The 22248-nt window shown below is 36.1% G+C and overlaps 1 protein-coding gene, 1 long non-coding RNA gene and 1 pseudogene across 4 annotated transcripts; 2 read left to right on the forward strand and 1 right to left on the reverse strand.

The window, feature by feature from the left end:
- The first annotated feature begins 5863 nt into the window (after positions 1-5863).
- LOC121259246 lies at positions 5864-16396 on the forward strand. 3 transcript variants are annotated; one of them, XR_005939543.1, is made up of 5 exons: positions 5885-6066; positions 6182-7374; positions 8780-8880; positions 15261-15763; positions 16261-16396. It is a non-coding gene; the product is annotated as an uncharacterized LOC121259246 (long non-coding RNA). The 3 variants fall into 3 exon arrangements; XR_005939542.1 differs by lacking the exons at positions 15261-15763; positions 16261-16396 and adding an exon at positions 9119-9599 and having other exon boundaries at positions 5889-6066; XR_005939541.1 differs by lacking the exons at positions 8780-8880; positions 15261-15763; positions 16261-16396 and having other exon boundaries at positions 5864-6066; positions 6182-7546.
- LOC121259245 (protein ENHANCED DISEASE RESISTANCE 2-like) lies at positions 10935-12112 on the forward strand. The gene has a single exon (XM_041160752.1). It carries the CDS (start codon positions 11063-11065, stop codon positions 11957-11959), a length of 897 nt encoding a protein of 298 aa, XP_041016686.1. The 5' UTR covers positions 10935-11062; the 3' UTR covers positions 11960-12112.
- On the reverse strand, positions 15342-20068 carry LOC121259244 (annotated as a pseudogene).
- Positions 20069-22248: the final 2180 nt, after the last annotated feature.

Consider the following 22248-nt stretch of genomic DNA (forward strand, 5'->3'; position numbering starts at 1 on the left):
AAAATAAAAAGAAACTCACTCACGCTTGGGTTGGCACGACTACTAGAGAGAGGTCCGGCATGTATACGATAACCTGAGCTGAGCTCAGTTTCATAAGGATATTTTTTTCAATTTTATACGGATTTGCTAGGGATAATGAGATTAGAGAAGGAAATGATTTTTTACGGGAAAAAGAAAAAGAGAGATAGAACAACACGCAATGAGTTAGAAAAGTTACAAGCATCTGTGCTACTTTCGTCAGTTGTAGGTCCTATGGGTTTGGTCGGTCTTAATTTGAGCGAGGTTTAATGAAGACTTGACTGTGTGTTTGAATGTTGAATTAAGTTTAAAATTGAACTATACTAAGATGCTTCCAACATTCAAACAGGGCCTAAATGAATAAGTCTACTTGGAAATAATTTAAATTAAATTAGTTATTCATAAATATAAAATTAGACTCAATAATATAAATATTAAATAAAATTCCATTAACCATTTGTATGAATTATTATATGATTAAATAATATAAATATTATATATCTATATATTTTATTAAAAACCAAAATAAGTTATTAACACCAGAGTTGACAGAAAATTAGTTGCGAATAGTCTTTCGATTGCAATAAATTGATCACAAAAGTCCATTTTTCTTGTAGTGAGAATATAATTTTGAATTCTTCACATGAGCAGTAGAGTCTGTTTAAAAAAAAAAAAAGGAAAAATGACAAAAAGAAAAAAAGAAAAAGAAAATGCTAGATTGTTACCTGGTTTTATTTCCAGATTTGACTACTCATATGTTTTTTTTTTAAAAAATAGTTACAGATTATTTTATATATATTTTTAAATATTTAAAAGATAAAAAAAATACAAATTTATTACAACATTATCATTAGTTTCATCAAATTCATCTTCAAAATTTAGTTAAAAATACATATTTTTTATAAATCCAAAACCATTCAAGCCATAACCTCATATTATTAGTCAAAATAATAATATAATAAATTTTTTTAATAATAATATTTTTATTTTATTTTTTCATATTTTGCAACTATAGTAACTATACGTTAATTAATAACTTAATTTTTACTTAAATTATTGTGGAAAACGTGGATCTGATATTTTGGAATAAATATCACTTTTGATTATATCACTCTTGAAGATGAAAAACATGAGAAATGTTATGGAGTAATTGGGTATGATATTTTGGAATAAAAGATTACTTTTAAAGATGAACAATACATCTCTAAATATGAATAAAGCTTTAGAAATATTGTAGCTCATATTTAAAGTTTTCACTATTTGACGACTTCAATACAACTCATTTTATCTATATTTTTTCAAATTTTAAAAATGTACTAATATTTGGCTAAGTTAACGCCAATGCTCTTAGAGAGCCAACAGTCAATGAGAGTGACATATTAATATCACCCAAAGTAAAAATGCCTCTAGCGGTCTAGCCTGCCTGCATGATGGCCGAATATTTAGGTATCGTTTGGATAGTGAGTTGAAACAAAATGAGTTGAAATGAAAATTAAAAGTTGAGTAAAATATTGTTAAAAATGTAGTGCTAGTGTCCCGCCCATCTTTGACCACTGGGCATGCCCATTAATACAAATTTCACTTTTTATTTTCTGCTTCTTTTTTGTTTTACATTGTTTTAATATATTTAAATATTTAAAAAATTATATCAATACATTAGGCACTGTTTGGATTCAGAGATAGATTGAGATGGTTTTAAATGAGTTGAATAATATTGTTAGAATATAATTTTTTAATATTATTATTGTTTTGAGATTTGAAAAAGTTGAATTATTTATTATATTTTATGTGAAAATTTAAAAAAATTGTAATGATTAAATTAGATGAATTGAGGTGAGTTTCCAATTTAAATGATAAAGTGTTAGAAATGCATAATTAAATTGTTTAAGTGAATGATATGTTTCATCAAATAAGAGTTAAGCAACTTAATTACACATCAAATTTTAGTATCAGACTCCAAATCAATCGATGCCCTTATTTTGCACACAAAAATTTCACATTTGCCTCTAAAATAATTAAACACTTATAGCATACTTATATGTGCAGGGCATTATTGGAAAGAATAAAAGTAGAGGGCATTATTGGAATTATTGGAATGAAAGTATAGGGATTCTCGCATGTACGGGTAGGCACTTGATGGAAGGGAATGTGCAGACTTGAACCACTCAGAGCTGCGGAAATCAGTGGGTGAAGTGCGCAGGATCTGGAGCACGGGACCAACAGCAGACTCACGCGGAAGAGGCCTCATTTCAGTTGGGTCGGATTTGGATTGCAGTACAGGGGGACTGGATTATTCCTCTGAGCGCGGGTGAACTAGCGTGGGAAGAGGTGCCCAGTTTGTTTGGGGTTTCAGCATATTTTTCTGGGAGCAATGAGTATATATATATATATATATATATATATATTTTTTTTTCTTCTTCTTGTGTCTTCGGGTACCGGGGTCTGGAGTAGATTCTAGTCTCCAGCCTTTTGCGTCTTCAGCGTTTTGGCATCTGGGCATTTTACGTATTCAGCAGTTTTTATTCGTTGAGAGTAGTGGTCTTTTTTTGGGCAGTTCTCGTTTAGAGAGAAATCATAAATGTTGGGATTTAATCTTTTTGGACATTTTGTTAAGCTAGAGAAAATAAGTTAGATTTTTAACTTGTGATTCAAGGAGTAACCCATAATTGTTTGGGGTTAGATTTTTTTTGATGTTTTGTAATTTTTATGATTAACTTGTTAGATTATATTTCAATTTGCATCTAGAAATGATTGAAGTTCTTTGTTATTGGTTTAGGTCTGTTGTAGACGTAAAGACACAATTGATACTTGAACAAGTAACAAGACTTTGATGGTTTTCTTTCATTATTTTACGGTTGTTTTATAATCTATCAAGCAGTTTTATTAGGCTTAGAATTGTGGTTCATTGTTATATTTTCCGACCATAATTTCTATGAATAAGAGAATGGTTGAGAGAAGATGAAAAGAGAAGTAAATCCATCACCAATCAGTGGGTGAAAATTGCATCTCAAGTGTTTGTTTTATTGTTTCTTACAAGTTTAAGTCAATTTCTATACATTTCCTCTAAATCTCTTTATTCTTAGTAATTTTAAAAGCATAGATTCACATTTATTTTTAGTTTTACTCGTCCTTGAACTTCTAGATCAGCCAATCATTTCACTCTTAATTCAGTCCACACTTCCTTAGTAAATAACCCCCATTTTGGTGTCGATATAGTTAGTGGTCAACCTTTAAAATTTATTTCTCATTTCTTATTTTCTTTGTTCATTACTACATCTTTTAGTTTAGTGATTTCTTATCCTTTCAAAATTTCTTGTCACCATAAACGGTAATATGTTGTTTTGTGAATATGAAGTGTTTGCTTAATTCCATTTGTCCTGTGAATTCGATTTTGAGATTTACCCTTGTATTACTTTGACAGCTTCTATGCTTGGAAGTCGAAATTAAAAGCTGATCAAGTTTTTGGACTTATGTACAAATTTCACTTTTTATTTTTGGTTTCTTTTTTGTTTTACATTGTTTTAATATATTTAAATATTTAAAAAATTATATCAATACATTAGGTCCCGTTTGGATTCAGAGATGAGTTGAGATGGTTTTAGACGAGTTGAATAAAATATTGTTAGAATATAATTTTTTAATATTATTATTGTTTTGAGATTTAAAAAAGTTGAATTATTTATTATATTTTATGTGAAAATTTAAAAAAATTGTAATGATTAAATGAGATGAGTTGAGGTGAGTTTCTAATTTAAACATGGGCTAAAAGTTATTTTATTAATTAGTAAATAAACAAAATTAAATATATATAGGTTAAAGGAGGTTAAATCAGGCATACTATGTAAGCTCGATACGAAGAAAGCCTATGATTATGTAAATTGAAATTTTATCCTTTACTTGGGAGATGTGGTTTCGGTAATAGGTGGATTTTGTGGATTCGATATTCATAACTACTGTGCATTTCTCAGTGCTAGTTAATGGTACTTCGGTGGGTTTCTTTAATAGTTCATGCGGATTGAGGCAATGAGACCCATTGTCTCCATTTATATTTGTAATTGTTATGGAGGCACTAGGCCGGATGGTGAAGGCAGTTGTACATGGAGGCTATATAACGGGTTTTTCGACAGGCAATAGTACTTATGGTTATCTCATGATCTCACATCTTTTTTTTGTAGATGATACACTTCTCTTTTTGTGAAGCGGAGATGGGTCAAATCCAAGCCATAGGAGCATTATTGTTGTGCTTCGAGGCCGTGACGGGTCTCAAGGTAAACTTGGGCAAATTTGAGATGGTGGCGGTGGGTGTGGTGCCCCATATCAGTACACTAGCAAAAACGTTGGGGTGTGAAGTGGGTTATTTGCCTATGAAATATTTGGGCCTTCCTTTGGGGACAACTTTCAAAGATAGAGAGGTATATGGGAAGGGGTTATTGGGAGAGTGGATAAACGGTTGGTTGGGTGGAAACGGATGTATCTATCGAAGGGAGGGCGATTTACATTGATCACTAGAACTTTATCTAACCTCCCAACCTATTTCTATCTTTATTCCCGTTGCCGACGGGGGTGGTGCATCGAATCGAGAAGTGATTCCGAGCTTTCTTGTGGGGTGGTCTGGGGGAATAAATCAAATTCCATCTTGTTAATTGGAATAAAGTTTGCTCTCCAGTTTCAAGTGGTGGTTTGGTTGTGCGCAATTTGAAGACTTTCAATAAAGCGCTTTTGGAGAAGTGGCTATGGAGGTATCAAGAAGAAATGTAGTCTTTGTGGAGGAAAGTTGTAGACTCTAGACATGGAGGTACTTTGGGGGGGGGGGGTTGGTGCATTAAGAAAGTGAGGGGGTATGGTATGGGTTTGTGGAGATTTATAAGGGGGGATGACAATGCTTTGAAAACAATATTAGACTTGTGGTCGGACAGGGCACTCGCATCAAGTTTTGGCAGGATGTATGGAGTGGAGAGTGTTCTTTGGAAAGGATCTTCCCAGCTCTCTTTAACATTGTGGCTAATAGGGAGGCTTTGATAGCAGATATGTTTGTCTTTGCCCAAGACTCTTATCAATGGAATATTTTATTCACTCAGGCTAACCATGATTGAGAGTTATCTACTGTTTCATAATTTTTTAGCTTGGTATACTCTTCAAAAATATTAACGGCACTGGATGATAGGTTACAATAGAGGTGCAAAGGCAGTAAGAAGTTCCCAGTAAAGACATATTATAAAATTCCGGCATCACAAAGTAATGTACATTTCCTGTGGAAAAGTGTTTAGAGGTTACGCATACCTTCCAAAGTGGTTTTTTTTTGTGCGGACTGCTGCATTTGGAAAAATTCTAACCACAGATAATTTAAGGAAGATGGGTCTCATTGTGATAGATTGGTGTTATTTGTGAAAAAAAAAATAGAGAGTCAGTGAACCATCTACTATTGTATTGTGAGATGAGAGAGTTGTGGAATGAGATATTTAGTAGGGTGGATGTTGCGTGGGTTATGTCTGTAAAGGTGGCCAACCTGCTTGCTTGTTGGAAGGGTCTACAAGGTTGTTCCCAGGTAGTAGCAATTTGGAAGAATGATCTCGTTGTGTATTATGTGGTGTACTCGGATGGAAAGGAATGCATGATATTTTGAAGATAGAGAGTGAACAATATAGGAGCTTCAGAATTTTTTTCTGCACATTTTACTTTTATGGTTTTCAGCCATTGTTGTTAATGGAAATAGTGTACATGAGTTCTTAGCTCTAATTTAGTATTTTAAGAATGTATTTAGGTGTTTTTTATTGTATATTTCTTGTGTCCTATTTTTATTCATATTAATTAAAATTGCGTTTTACTGATAAAAAAAATTAAATATATGAACGGTAGAAATGATGGTAAAAAATGAGGCCGCATAGTCATTTCAAAACCCCCCGCTTGCTGGCTTTACAGTGTTTACACACAAACTCTCTCTTTCTGAAAATGGCGAATGAACCACCGTCGTCCTCCTCGTGGCCATGGTTCCTCCAGGTAGTGCCTCTCATGGTAGTTGCATTAATAGCAGCTCACGTCCTCGCTCTGGTACTTTCAGAAATCCCGTTTTTCGCTCTCTCTTTTTAACTTTCTTCCTTCCCATTCTCACTCCAGCTCCAAGCGGGTCTCTGATTTCCTCTCCATTCATATTTCTTTCTTCCAGGTCTACTGGATTTACAGATTAGCGACCGAGAAACAGCCTCAAAGGAGGAAAGCACACTAAGGAACGTCTGATTTGGATGCAGAAAGATGAAGAGGGTTGGTCAAACCCTAATCCGTCGATTGCTCTGGAAAGAAATACTAGTAATGCGTTTAATTAATAGAATTCTCTGGTAAAGTTATTTTTTCATTATGGGTATTATAACTGCATTGCTTGGTGTTTAAATAGACTTTTATTACGTGTGAATCGATGGTTGATACGGTTGAAGCAAAGCGAACTGAGACCAAACGGAGTTGTTCTCGGATCTTGGTTGTTGAAATTCTTAGAGGACTTGATTTGTATTCGTTTTTATTTTGTTTTTCTGTTGACTAATGTAGTTTTAGGAAGTAGTCGATGTAACACTCGCTTGTTTGTCCGTGTTTTAAGTTTCTTTCCTCCTATACTTGTGTAGGTTCAGTTTGGTTGCTGAGAAATTAGGGAATAAGACCGTGCTTTATCAATTTCTTTTACAGACTAATATTTTTTACAAACTTTTTAGAGTAGTTCCGCTATATGCTCCGTTTGGTAGCTGAGAAAATTGCAACGGGAAAAAATGTCATGCAGCAAATTTGGATTTTTATGTATCGCATCCTTAGCCCTTAGGTATTCCAAGCTTACTCGAGGTTTGTTGTATTAATATTCTTGAATCACTAGGAAATGAAATGCACATTTTAAAAAGTTCGAAGCACGTAGATTCAGATCTGTCTTTGGGTACGAGTTATGGGTTACCCTCTGGGCCGCTATTCTTTTTCCTTTTTAGTGGATCTATTCTACCGTGGGAAGTGATACAAATACAAATGGATTACATAAACCCACAAAATTACATGGTTTATTGTGATCCGTTACATCTATTTTAAGGTAAAAGAAATTTTATAATCTAACATACCACATCAAGTTACTATCATTCTGTGGGTTTATTTTTATATAATCTGTTTGTGAGTAAAATATTTCTCTTTTATCTTATAACCAGGCAAATTACTAATGAAAGCTTGTCCATGATTCCTTTCATTTTTTTGGTGAATCTACCTCTATATCATAGGCAGGTGAATTACTGAATGGTCTTCATATATTGGCCTATATTCAGTTGCTGTTTGGGTTTGGGGCTAAAGAATGTTGGTGTGCGTTGGTTGAAGGCCCATGTTTATTTGATTTCCTGGGTACCTGCCATTTCAATATGGTTTGCAGTGATTTATGTCTTTGCCAATGGATTATTACTTATTAGTGAGAATATTATAGGTTAGTAGGATTCTTGCTCTCTCTAAAGCCGAATGATTTACAAGTCACGGTTTTCAGATATTTTTAATTGAGTAATGTATCTATGCCGTCTCATTTTGTCTCCTCATTTTGACCATGCACTTAATTTTTTTATTTTTTTTTCTTTTACTTAATATTTAATAAAGTGACTATTAGTATATTAGTATTTTTTTATTTGTTAAAAATGTATAAATATATTTAAAAAATATTTGAAATAAAAAGAAAAAATAAATAAATAAAGGAATGAAGAAAAATGTAATTTGCAATAAGCGGCACACACTCAGAGTAGCACCACTCTTTTTAATTTGTGCACTGCATCTAAGAGTTAGAACTTAGAAGGCTTTTTGAGTATGACGGCACATACCTTGCGTGAAAGGCTGTGCTTGGATGTTGAACTGAGTTGAGTTAAAATGATAAAATTTTATTAGAATATTATTTTTTAATATTATTATTATTTTGAGATTTGAAAAAATATAATTGTTTATTATATTTTGTATTTGAATTTTAAAAAATTATAATGATAAGTTGAGATGAGTTTAATAACCAAACGAAACGGAAAAACTTTCTGCATTATCAGTGGCGCGTCGCAGAATAGAATAACAGAGAATTAGATAGGTCAGTGGCTCATGGTTTTTCAAAATATTTATACTTGATGAGAAGCTCATTGAATTGGACCTATTTTTCCATATCAATTGAAAGAAATATGGAAGTGATAAGCAAAACATAACTTGGGAGAAGTATATTACGTGTGTGAGTCTGTGACGCCCTGCTATCTGAAATTCAGTTACTTTTTAAAGTGAAATGTAGGGTTATATTCCACCATCTCCTTTTTCATTATTTTTCCCTGCCATTTTTTTTTTTGTTTCTTTTTCCGTGCCATTTCATGAAATTTATAACTGCCCAGCATGGCTGATTGAATTGGGGCTCATTATTTTTTTAGGATGTTGGTATCTGATTTTATCCACAATAGTATTGAATTTGATGAATACACGACTCAAAGATCTTATTTGAATAATATTAGTATATCGTTTTATTTTGTCTCCTTATTTTGACTGCTTATATATTTAATTTTTTTAATATTTTTTTTTTATTTTACTTACTGATTAAGTGTATCATTTTTAAAAATATATAAAAAAATATCAATAAAAAAATGAAAAAAAATATTTTACCTGGGGGCATGCCAGCAGCTCCCTATTAGGAGGCATCGTAGCCGTACTCATTTTATTTTTAGTAATATAATACAAATGAAAGATTAAGGGAATAAATATTCTCAGCCTTTGATGAGATGCATATCTCCGAGTTGTTTAGGTGAGGTCGGCACTAGGCGGCTTGACACCTACCCAAAGAGACAAGAGTTGGAGAATAAAGTCAGCCTATTACAAAAGTCATAGAGGGCCAATGACTTAAAGGTCCCCCCCTCTCTCTCTCTCTCTCTCTCTCTCTCTCAATTTTTTTTTTTTACTGAACAAATAAGAATTACTACTAATTCTAACCATTAATATATTTTGACTTAAGTAGAAGTTTCAAGATTCGAGCGCTTTAATGTGATCTAAATAGGTTCCCTTAAAAAAAAAAAAAAGCTTCTTTGTAAATATTTAAAGGGACTTCATTATTCATAATCTCGTGCAAACAATAATTATTGTCCAGCGTCATTTGTGTCTGGTTATGAGCACAGACCAGTCCACCCTGTAATAACGTTGTAAGCTGCGACAGTCGGTCCCATTCACAAAATCCACGTGTCATAATGGGATGCTTTAGTGGCACAAGAGCGTCAAAAACGAGTGATCGTCAACGTCCTTCTTGTTCTCATTGAGCACCACGTGCCGCTATCTTGATCGTCAACGTCAATGAAGCACCTCTCGCTGTCAAGGTTATGAACTTCTGATCGTTACCTTGTCGATTTGTGCGGTTTATGACATACTCTCATTATATTTCATTAAATTACCACAATGCCATTATATTGCAAGAATAATAAAATAATTGTAAAAGCAGTAATATATAGATATCTTTTGTACATTACTTCAAGTTCAAAGGGATGAATACAAAAAACTTTTCAAACTATCATTCATTTTTGTATTTACTCGTAATTTATCTATTTTGATAAGGATAATACAATTTAGTTCTATGATGTTGATCTCTCATTTTGACTGCTTGTATATTTTATTTTATTTTATTTTTTCTTAATGGTTAAAAAATAGACTATTAATGAATTTGTGTATTTTTTAAAATGTTTAGAGATGTTTAAAAAATATTTAAAAGAAAAAGGGGGAAATAAATGTAATTGCATCTAGGGGTGCTACCTGCCCCGGGATGCGTGGGTGGGGGTACCCTACCTCGGTGGGTGTGGTGCGGTCTGCCCCATCCTGCCTGTTTTCACTTAAAAAAAATACTACATTTATTTGATTTAAAAATTATTTATAAGTGTAAAAGTAATTAAAAATATATTTTTAGATCTAAATTATAAATTTAAATTTTTAAATATGACTATAATTTAAAAATTATGTAATTTTTAAATTTGCTAGAGTATATTTTGTGTAAATTGTAGTGTATTAATTTTTAAACTATGTAATTTTTAAATTTGTCAATGTATATTTTGTGTACAAGTCTAACAAATTGTAATATATATTTATATATACACAATTTGTAAAATATAAATATATATTTATATTTATATATTTGTATATAATATATACATATATATAAATGGGGGAGGGGTTGGTCCCACCCGCCCCTGCTAGGGGCCCTAGATGCGGGGCGGAGGGCCGCATCTATTTTTCATCTACTTTAATTGTTGGAATGGATCCGAATAGATTCCCTCGTATAATCACAATATTATGTCATCTATTTTCAATCAAGATAGTTTGAAATGTAACTTATAATCACTACACTATGTCATGTGTTTTCAATCAAGATAGTTCGAAATTTAACTAATCTTCATCAGCACTTTGTTTGTTAAAACATTTGGGTTTACTTTATAATTTTCTAATTTTCCTTTCAACTTGTTAGCTTTTATTGGTCATTACAAATTCCAAAAAATTTATTTTTGGGATGGAATTATGATACACACAACTCTTTTTTCTTTCTTGTTTTTGTTTTTTTTTTTTTCAATTCAAAATGAGCCATTCAGCCAAAGAGCTATTTATTTATTCCATTTCCATCTCGGATTACCTATATTAAGATAATCCAAATCAGGCCTGTGTTGTAAATATGCAATTTAATATTATTGTGTCATAGATGAAAAAGTTAAGAAGGCAATTATCATAATCAACCAGTTTTTTCTTCTCAAGGGAAGGAAATGTGTCCATTTCGGGACAGATGAAATTAGGTCACGCAAGTTTATTTATTAGTTTGCAAACCAAATTAGCTGTCCTATTAGGAAAGGGCACCCTCGTAGTTTCCTCGAAATCGAAGGGTACCTTTTAGCTTTTAGTGTCCACTCTTAAATTGGTTATTATACATCACAATTCACAATATACGCCTCTGACCTCAACCGTGTTGCTCAAACCCCGAAGAGAGTCCTCGCGAAGCTAAAGAGCTCAGAGAGAGACGGGGAGGAAGTCTTGAGTGTGTGTGTGTGGGTGTGACATTAACATGTGCCCTACGAATCAAAAACATAGAATCTCCGGAGAACGATGCTCCCTATCCGGCGAGTCCATAACCACCGCCACCCCCACGGAATGGATATCTGAGTCCATCAGCGGGGGATCATTGCGCAACGTCGACCTCCACACCGGAACCAACGGCTGGGCCTCACCCCCGGGCGACCTTTTCTCCCTCCGCTCCAAGAACTACTTCACAAAACGTACCAAAACCCCCTCCGGCGAGTACCTACTCTCCCCAGCCGGCATGGATTGGCTGAAGTCGACTACCAAACTCGACAACGTACTCGCCCGTTCCGACAACCGCGTGTCCCACGCCCTCGGCAAGGCCCAGGCCCTGGGCAAATCCCTAAAGAGCTTCATTTTCGCCGTCAACCTGCAAGTCCCCGGGAAGGACCACCACAGCGCCGTTTTCTACTTCGCCACGGAGGATCCTATCCCCTCCGGTTCTCTTCTGTACCGGTTCGTTAATGGTGACGACTCGTTCCGGAACCAGCGGTTCAAGATCGTGAACCGGATCGTGAAGGGCCCGTGGATCGTGAAGAAGGCGGTGGGGAATTACGGTGCGTGTCTGTTAGGCAAGGCTCTGATGTGTAATTATCACAGAGGAACTAACTACTTGGAAATCGACGTGGACATTGGGAGCTCAGCGATAGCCAGCGCGATTCTGCACCTCGCATTGGGGTATGTAACGAGCGTGACCATAGACATGGGGTTCGTGGTGGAGGCGCAGGCAGAGGACGAGTTGCCCGAGAGGCTGATCGGTGCGGTTAGGGTTTGCCAGATGGAAATGTCGTCGGCTAAGGTGGTGGACGCGCACACGGTGGCGCGTGGGATGGGATTTTCTAAGGTGAACCACCGCGACTCAGGCGACGGTGAGGATGAATGAAGATGACGGTGAGAATCCCTAATTAATGGAGATTTTAGTGTTAATTTATTTTTAGAATATGTAATATTAGCCCCCTTAGTTTTAATTTTGAAGATGGGGGAATCGGTGCCGGGGGTATATTTATAGAGAATAATAAAATGTCGTTAACAACAATTGGCTGTTTTCTTTCTGTGCGTCAGTGCGAGGGTGGCGTTTGCTTCCTCCTAAGAAATGCAGTTATTTTGGTATATATTAGAATAGTCATCTGGAGCTTTTTAGGTGGGAGCGCTTGTGAGAGTTGATGATACACTTATGATGGGCGGCGGTTAGTGACAGAGTGCGGACGATCACTGCAAAGATTTTGGTGGGGGCTCCTTTTTTATGTTTTAGTGGATGCCAAACATTAACATATAACATTTCTTGTTGTTTGGTGGAGTACTTCTCTTTCATCTTCTTTGAGTGTGGTCTTGAAATAGAAGAAAATTTTGTTAAAATGGTTGGTGCTATTCATTATTTTCCCTTTTTCTTTTCTTTTAGCTAGCAAAGAGGCAAAGGATAGAAATGCAAGAGATGGGTATTTCGATCCCATAGAAGATGATGGATGATATGATGCTAAATAGGGACTAATAATTATAATGGTATTTGCACTAATTCTATTTCAGAGAGTGATATTACAAGCTACACGGTGATGTGAGAAAGTTCATGTACCTGAAATAGATTTCCAAATCTCAAGCGTTTTAAATTTGGAATATAATACATGAATATTACCATCGCATCTTTCTTTTCTTAGTTGAAAATTCCAATTATTTCTCCTTAAATTCCCTTAGAAACTCATAATTTGTGTACAATTATATCGACGTGGTGCTTGTCAGTATTAACGCCCTCACAGAAGTGTTTCACGTTCTCGTCAATTTTGTTCTAAATTCATCGAGTTTTGTTTGGAGATTGAATATTTTAGTAGGTGCGAAACAGTTGTCAGTCTGGTTTTACTTTTGAAAGTAGGGTGGAGTTGGGAAGAAGAAAGAATGGTAGCTGGTAGTGGTGATGGATCTGGGTCTTTTTATAGAGATGGTGCCGATGGTGGAAATGAAATGATTTATGTCCACTCAACTTGAGGGGATTAGATCGTGATGCATGCAAACCCTCCCCCCCCCCCCAAACAACAAACTTCTAGGCTTCTCTATCTCAATAAAATAATTAATGGTTTTATTATTATTTTTTCTCACTCTTTTGTGGATCTGCAGCCCGCTCAAAGCAATAGTGACTGAAAAATCTTTTTTTTTTTTTTCACATCATTTTTTTAACACTTTTAAATATTTCTTAAAAAAGAAAAAAATTCATAATATTATTAAACAATATTTTTTTAATCATTAAGTAAAAAAAAAAAAAAACCCAATCGGGCAAAAAAAAGGCCCAAAACGGGCTCCCTAGCATCTTTTTTTTTTTTTTTTAAGAGTAATAATACTATCTACATATGACACCCTACCTATAGTTTTTTTTAGGGGTGAAAACTGACCCATCAACATGGTTTTGAGACAAAATCGATGCCGACCAATGCTTTAGTTTTGGAGGAGGAAACCGGTCGATGGAGAGGAGAAACACCGATCGTCTCGACACCGGTAGTTCTCTGGCGGTTCACAGTTGGTTCATCAGCGAGCTTCATATGAGAGAGTAGAGAGAGAGTGTTGCAGAGGAGAGAGAGAGAGAGGATGAGAAATGGGATTGCGACTCTGGGAAGAAGAAGCTTGATGAAGAAGACGACCTAATTTCGAAACGACGACCAAACGGCGTCGTTTTACTTAATTATTTTTTAATACGTTATGATTAAAACGACGTCGTTTGGTTTAATACCAAACGTCATCGTTTAAACCAAACGGCTTTATTTCAGTTGTGTGTAAAACACAACTAAAGGCTTAAAACGATATCGTTCCACTTAAATTTAAGTAGAATGACATCATTTTGAGTACATAATATATAAAATAAAATAAAATTTCTTTAATCGGTCGGTTCAACGGTTCGAACCAACGCCGAATCGGTCGATATCGGTTTATTTTATTTTCTGCCACACGCCAACTGGTTCTCCACCGGTTTCGGCCGGTTTTGAGCTCCGGCAGCCGGTCTGAGTTAGTCTAGGTCGGTTTCTCAATTTCTTGTACAATCCTAGTTCTTTTTTTTATAGAGTGTGTGATGTTTTCATAGAGTGTGGAGTATGAGATGGTGAATAATAACTTATAAGAAGAATTTTCCTTTTTTTAATGTGAACAAGTATTTGTCGTGCCACTCTATTTGTGATGGATTTTTTTTCTCCTAAACTTCTTGTTTAACTAAAATTGTGATAAAAATTGATCTGCTGATTGTTCTGTCGACCCAAGATACAATTTTCTAAAATTGATTTGGAGGAAAAAAACAGAAAAAGAAGCCTATGGTAGGGTCGGAGACGAGACGAGACGAGTCGACATGCAATTGCCATCTTGATTCTTAACTAAAGAATCCAACAGAAACTGATTCCATACAGCCTCAAAATCAAGAATCTCGTGGGGGGTTTGTGTATATAATTATCATCCAGTTGTTAGGCGTTACAAGGACCAAAGAGAGACTGACATTTCCCTTTCTTCTTCTTCTTTTATTTATTTATTCCCCGTAGCCTTTTACATAACAATAATAATAAAAGAAGTGATTATCCTGGCTGTCATTTGTCGGACTTGATAACTGGTTTTCAGTTGATGAATTCAATTAAACGTGATCAGTCACGAGGTCGAATACTTTTGTTGTTTTTTGTTTTTTTATGACTACTACTTATATACATGCCCAAGGCACTGGTCAAAAGTGGAACTACATACTAGCTTAACTCTATTGGTTTGGCATTTTGTTGTACTTAATAGCCAATTGATCTGAGAGGTTGTTGCGATGAGAAAAGATAAATGGCATACTACTCTTCAGTCTCTCCCTGTAAATCAGGGTTTAAATGCATTTCATTTTCTCGCACGCACACTCACGAGGTTCCTCACCTCACTTTTTGGGGATATAATTCTCCAATGCCATTTCAATTTAGACAAATTCACCTTCGCCTCTTAAAATATTTTGCTCTGTTAATGCGTGGTAATAAATGTATTAAAAGCCGAGCCATTGCGTTCCGAAAATACAAATAAGAGTTTTGCAGACTCAAAAATCACCAAACTTGAATGATATATAGTTTATATGATAATGTTTCTATAAGGGGCTATATATCATATACGTTTACATTTTTTTTTTTCTAATTAAATATATGTTTCTATGTCTATTGAACGCATGCTAACATGTCAGGATATAAAATGTTTTCCAGATGGAAGAAATGCATCTCTTGAATGGTACAGGAACAGCTTCTCTACACCACTGCAGGGCAACAAGCTGCTGGAACATTTGGTGGCAGAAAGAGATATCCAATCAAAGCACAAGTTTCAACAGTTTGACCAGAGGCAAGGAACATTTTTGTAGCATCAACTATAACAGGTAAAAAGGAAATACCAGGATGGAAAGGGGAAAAAAAGAAATGGAAATACCTTGAACAACATAGATACAAAAACATGGCAGAGAGGCCTGGCTGCCAAAAAGTTTAGTGGCAACAAGAGAGCTCTAGACAGCACCAAGTGCTGGTCAAATTCGATCGATAAGGTACCTTGCCAGAGAGTTAATTGGCTTACTAGAGTCAAAATTTACCATCCTGCGGCTTTTAATCTTGATCCGGGCAAGGTAATCAGCTGCAATCCAGGGAAAACTCAACATCACTACATTCTCTGGACCATCTGGCTCTTGCAACTCCAGAGATTTCTTCACCCATTTAGGATGGTAAGCAACCTGATACCATGCTGATGCCTTCAGCTCATAATATATGTTCTTCTTGTCATCAGTTAGTCCCTCAAAACCTGAGTCCGTCTTATAAAAAACTAGCCTAAACTCTTTCTTTAGAGCACTGTAAGACTGCTTAAGCTTCTCCTTGAGCTCCCCTTGCTTCCTGCTGTTGTACTTTGGCATATGGACCCAACGTGCCCAGTTACAATCTCTTCTTCCCTCTTCACTTTATATTGTCCTAGTAAACCATTCAGTTGCCCATCATAAGAGCGCTTCTGATTCCATGCGTCCATAATGAAATCAGCAGATCCTGGAACCTCAAGGTCTGTATCATAAGGAACATCAGCGGGAACAACATTTAACCGTGAAGATGTAACAACATCTTCATCATAGGCATCCTTAACCTGGCGATAAAGTCTTCCTAAAATTTTGGTTGACTTGTAGGATTGGTAATCCTCTTTCCCCATAAAATCAGGGTACAATTTTGGTTTCAGATGTGGAGGCATGGTGACAATGTGCCCAGTCTTGGGAAAATCAAAAGCTTTAGCTGCTAAATCAGCAAGCGTTAAGCAGTTCTCATCCAAAACCCCGTACTCACTGCCGTCAGCATGAACCACATGTGCATTGCAGATTGTTCCCAGGCTCTCATTCACCATGTTTCTTGCAAAAAAGTCAATTATATCCTACGGAACAAACACAAAATATAAATTTAAGAGAGTTTCTTTGTTGCATACTTGGGGTTCTAATATATTGTACGTGTAAGAGTTTCATCAAATGTCTATCCTATCTTACATACTCGTTCCTCAAGATTAACTACTAAGAATTTTATCCCAATTTTTTATCGGTAAACAAAACTTTATTGATCATAATAATAGGCAAGAGCCCAACAAGTATACGGAACATATACAAGCATTGCCAAAGCGTGCTAGTTTAGTGATACGAGAATTTTATCCCATTTCATCACATGCTTTTGTCAGTCTATATTGAAATTGCTTATTAGTGCAATAATGCAGCAGTTTCTTGAAACCAAACCAACTAACAAGGGAACTCCATCGTGCTAATCTAATTGTCTTAATTGTGCCATTGGCTAACATTGTAGCACCATTCGTGTTATAAATTTCATCAAAACACCATCCCAGAATCCAATTGTTCATAGAATATAGTAAATTACAGTCAAGCAATGCAGATCAAGTACCTGAGTAGTGACCTGGCGTGTTGAAAGTTTGGTTTCTGCCGGAGTATACTCTATGGGCGGCCAGCTCTCCTTGCTCGGGGGAATGAGATTTTCATCCCATGTCACAAAGTAGAGGTCCCCATCAAGGTCACTTCCAGATGCTTCATCAGTGTGGGGCCTATCACCTTTTTGAGGGAAACAAGGCAATCAAATAAATGGTGTAAACCAGGGGCATCAACTGCTTCCAGAATCCTTATATCTCCTGGGTGAAGACAAGGATTTTTTGCTATCACCACATGCCCTTTAATTACTTGAAGATTATTTGCTTTCTCAGTAAACCTGGAACCATGCTTTGAGAAACAGTTTTCCAATGATGCGATAGACACTTGGATAAAGCATTGGCCTTGCTCAAGGACGCCTAGCTCATCTAAGCAGCCCATTAACCACCTACCTGAAGGAACAAAAATCCTAGCCTTCTCCCTAAGGCCCCAATGCTGAGCAGCTCGTAAACAGGTTAACATGCCTCGTAGATGAGGTTCACTTTGAGGCTCAAATCCCGCACTCAGCATAATTGCTGCTGCATTTCCTTGCTCACCACAGGATGCTGTCAGGACATCAAATGCAACATCTGTGTCCACAAGCATTTGGTTTAGTATGGAGAGCATAGAGTCCTGCATTTTCCAGAATATTTCATCAGGAATGTGCAAAGTTGAAAGCCGTGTCACGATCTGCCTGTTTAGGAAACCAGGCTGAAACCTAGTCCAAGAACAGATTTCAAGAGTAGTATGGTCAGACAGGAACTTGTTCATATTATGCCTAAAAGAAAGTCGCACCCCATCACCTTTTGCTGGCCAACAAGGCACAACGCCTTTAAAACCAGCATATCTTATCTGATAAGCACATGGAGGGTTCCCATCCAATTTCAGTTTCTCTGCAACTTTGTTTCGTTTGCAAGATCAGGAGTAATCATACCAATCCCATCAGAGAAAATATAATTATTTCCCTCTACGTCTGGAAGCTTGGGATTCACCTCTTTTGGTGGAACTTCTACTGTAGCATACGTAGATGAGAAGCACTGACCCATCCCGGCAGCACACTTCGCAATGTTCTTCTGGGTAAACTTCCCCATCCACTTTCTGATGTTAACAACATTTGTCTTTCCATCTTCAGCCAAAAACCAGGCAGAACGGTCCCTCAATTGATTGGATGAGAAGGCTAGAAAAGAATACTCCCTACCACAAATATGAAATCCACTTTTCAGAATGGTATTCACCCTTTGGAACATTTTTGTTTTTTGTGGATAAGAGTTTGATGTGATAAGCTTTACAATAGGAGCGACGTAGGAGTTAAGAACATTGGAATTCATTGTCTGCATTCCTTCATCCATAAAAGTGACCCTTAAAACCTATCAGCAACTCCTTTATACTTCCTGAGAACTCTGTTGGAAAGCTCCACTTCTGGTGGAAGACAATATGCTTTTGTTGGTGTCATAACCAACCTCCTAACTTTAACAATATCATCAAGCTGTCTAGGGCTCTTAAAAAGCTTAGGATTCCGCAACAACCAATCCTGGACCGTTTTCAGTCTCCCTGAGGGCATTGAACACCGGGCGTCTGTAAGAACATATGTGCCTTAGTGCGGCAATGTTGACCTCTTTGGGTTGGCTTCTCAATAAATTGAAGAAATTGTCTAACAACTGGTGCTGACTGAATATGCCTTTATGCAAGACAGCATTCACCAAGAACATTATCTCAAAAGCTATCCCTTGCTTGTACTGAATACAGAAGAAAGGATCTGATAAGGGCAGCCCAAATTCAGGTTCATCCCTGATCCTAAGTGGCTTTTCAAGGTAGATCTCGTGCACTCTTTGTTCTTTAAGATATTCCATTGTCCTTCTCAACTTGACACCTTGGTGGGGTGGGATTGAAACTCTATAAGAACTACACCGACCAATGGCCCCACTTGGTGTAAAATCTGTGGTTCGGATCCAAGGATCGTCATCATCTAACAAATCATACAGCACAGATTCTTCAATATCATCATCAGCCGTTCTATACCAAATGCAGGGAGACGAAGCCAGGTGCAACAAAATTACTAGATATGATGTATCATTATAGCGTTTGATCTCGTTGATGTCTCTTACCACAAATTCCATCTTAAAATTACATTTTATCACCGCATACTTGCTTGTGCTTTTAAAAGAGAAAACAGTATCTCTTGTGAAACAAAACTTGCATGTCCCATCAAAGGGATCTACCAGAAAGTCAACCCCACGAGGTGCTTCTCACCAAGCAACAAAAAACTCATCCCGACTGACCAAGGTTCCAACCTCGACAAGCACGTCAGACAACTTATGAGGAGTTGTAGTCCTGCTCCTCTGCCTCAGGTGGAATGGACTTTCGAAACCTAAACTAACCTTCAATGGTTGCTTGTTCAGAAAAAGAGCACAACGCCCTGCAGCATCCACAGCCCAATCTACCGATTCAGGTGTGGCAAAATGCACAAATGCATGGGGCTCCACCTTTTTATAATCATCTTCTATTTCAATGTCTGAAGTGTCAATGACCTCAAATGTTGGATAAGATTCTGGAGGAGTCCAAGAAGTTTTCAGTCTGCACCTAAGAACAGTTCCAACTTTGTCTTCTAAGCATTCCACAAGATCTTTCGCTCTGACATTACTGTCAAACCCACCAAAACTAACTTGACTCACCACTTTTTCTCCATCCCTTTCACTTCCATCCAACTCCATTTCTTTTCTTCAAAGTTCTGCCACTTTCAAATGCAAAGATTTCCCCATAGTTCAATCACTGTAATGGGAATTTTAATTTTCACCTGTGTACAGATGAGACGCCTGGCAGTTTCCTTCTACTCAAAATTTGAAAAAGAAGAAGAAAAAAAAAAACCCAAATTCGTGCCCCATGCAACATAGATTGGGTACATGAGATTTGAATGGGGAACAAAAAAATCAGATTTGAATGGGGAACAAAAAAATCGTGCCCCATGCAACATAGAATGGGTAAAACCCAAATTTGAGTCGTGAAATCAAAGTGCTCTTGGATTTGGAGAACTATCGGGAAATCAAATTCATCAATGGTTTAGAGATACATAGGACTCACAGATCAGAGGAAGACGTTGGAACCTGGTGAACGAAAGTCGGATTCAATCCACGACGAAGGACGAGGAGGGACTCACCGTCTGCCAGTTGAAGCGATCGTGAGAGGGCTTAGGTGTTAGGAACCCAGCTAGAGAAGGAAAGGGGGATACGATGGAACCCGCAGCGTTTAATTTAGGTAAGGTTTGGATTGAATGAGGTCTAAGCGGGAAACGGCGTCGTGGGATTCAAATGGAGCACAACGTTTTTGAGAACAAGGAAAAGAGGCGTGTTGCACTGTTGGCTGGAATATGGACCTGTTGTCGTTTAAATGGCTGTAATACGCAGCGTTTAATTTAGGTACCGTTTTGATTGAGAAATACTCTCAACCTATCTCATTTCATCTCATTTAATCATTACAACTTTCACAAATTTCTACATAAAATACAATAAACAATTCAATTTTTTTAAATTTCAAAATAATAACATTAAAAAATAATATTCTAATAATATTTTATTCAACTTTTAACTTTCATCTCAACTAACTATCCAAACATAACAACCTTTGAGTATGTCGTTTATATCTTTTTTATAATTGCACATCGTTTTGGAAACTAATACCAAACAATGTGCTTTATGTTGTTTTTATTTTATGTATTTTGTCAGGTCAGTTTAACATAGTTAGATGTTAGTTACAAATCAGAGTTCTGCGTACATGAGAAAGGGAAATGTGAACAGAAGGGATATCTGGAAAATTACTAAGGCTTGATTTGTAAGGAGGTTGGGTTCCCTTGAAGAATCCCTTCAACAATATACGTGTGATTCTCTTTATTACTTTCACAAATACTTTCCAGACATCCTTCAATTTCATTATAGCAACTTTCTTTCCAATTAGTTTCCTTGTTACATTACAACAATTCTCAACAGGTTCCTAGCATTAAGGTTAGGGTTAGATAAGAGGAAGCCTCTCGAGCGGAGCAGGCTAGAGGCGCAGGAGGTTTAGGGTTTGGAGTTTTTTCTGTTTGTTTTTGTGTATGTGTTTAGAGTTTTTGTAAATTAAATATTTGTATACAAATAATAATAATGTGAACCAACGAAAATGGTCCCCATTTTTAGGCCCATTACCCATTTGTGATAATCTATTTGTTGAATCCAATTCTGGTCCATTTGAAATTTAAACTGAACTGAGATCAATTCAATTCAGTTTAATTTTAAATTGAGTTTAATATCCAAACACCCAACTTTCAAATCACTAAACTCATTTCAACTCAAAACTTATTTACACATGGAACCCATAACTCTTTTAAACTCAACACCTATTTATATGCGGAATCTAAAACTTTTTTCAATTTCTCATAAATACATATAAATTCATTTTAACATTCAAACATATTTAAACTCATATTAAGTGAGTTTCACAAAACTCACTTCACCATTTCAGCTTACTTCTATTTATAAAGAACCCAATTCATGTAATCTCAACTCAGCTCAATATCCAAACGGAGAATTTAATGAACCATAATTGTATTGTAATTTGAAATCCAAATTAGTTTATCTTTCTTTACAAACATTTTCATAGAATCTAGTTTAGATATCGAGGTATTCTCAGAATACCTTAATACTATTTATTGTTTTATTATTAATTTTCATATACTTTTTACTACTATTTGATATTTTATAATTATTTTTTTTTTATTATTTACAGCATACTTAAAAATAACTCCATACCAAAATGCAATATGCTTTAGTCGACTGTCAAAGAACCTAATTTACTTGGAGGGTTACATCATGAGCAAAATGATTTTCCTCATCAATCATCATACGCCGGTCTTCCCTCCATTTATTAAGAGGGACGCGGCTTCGTATCGCCACACCTTCACGGACAGCTTACTGAGTACGCGTTGCCTTCCTTGGGAAATCCTCTTATATTAATTAAACACGTGTCTCCGATTTGAACCCCAAGAAATTAAACTGCCCAAGGCTGTAGTTAGTGACCTCGTCTTTCTCGTGCCCCAACTTCAACGCCCTGCCGATTTCCCCACTTTTAAGTTTTACTGGTGACTGGCTCGTTTCTCGGTGGCCCGGACCAAAAGGAAAAGGGAAATATATATAACACAATAAATTAGAATATGTGCTTCCTCATCTTCAACGCTTTATTCTCGTAACATTTTTTCTTTCAGACTCCCATCTCCTATAGAACTGACTTGCATAACTAAG

This window comes from Juglans microcarpa x Juglans regia, chromosome 4D, assembly GCF_004785595.1.
Source record: "Juglans microcarpa x Juglans regia isolate MS1-56 chromosome 4D, Jm3101_v1.0, whole genome shotgun sequence".
Lineage (NCBI taxonomy): Eukaryota > Viridiplantae > Streptophyta > Magnoliopsida > Fagales > Juglandaceae > Juglans > Juglans microcarpa x Juglans regia.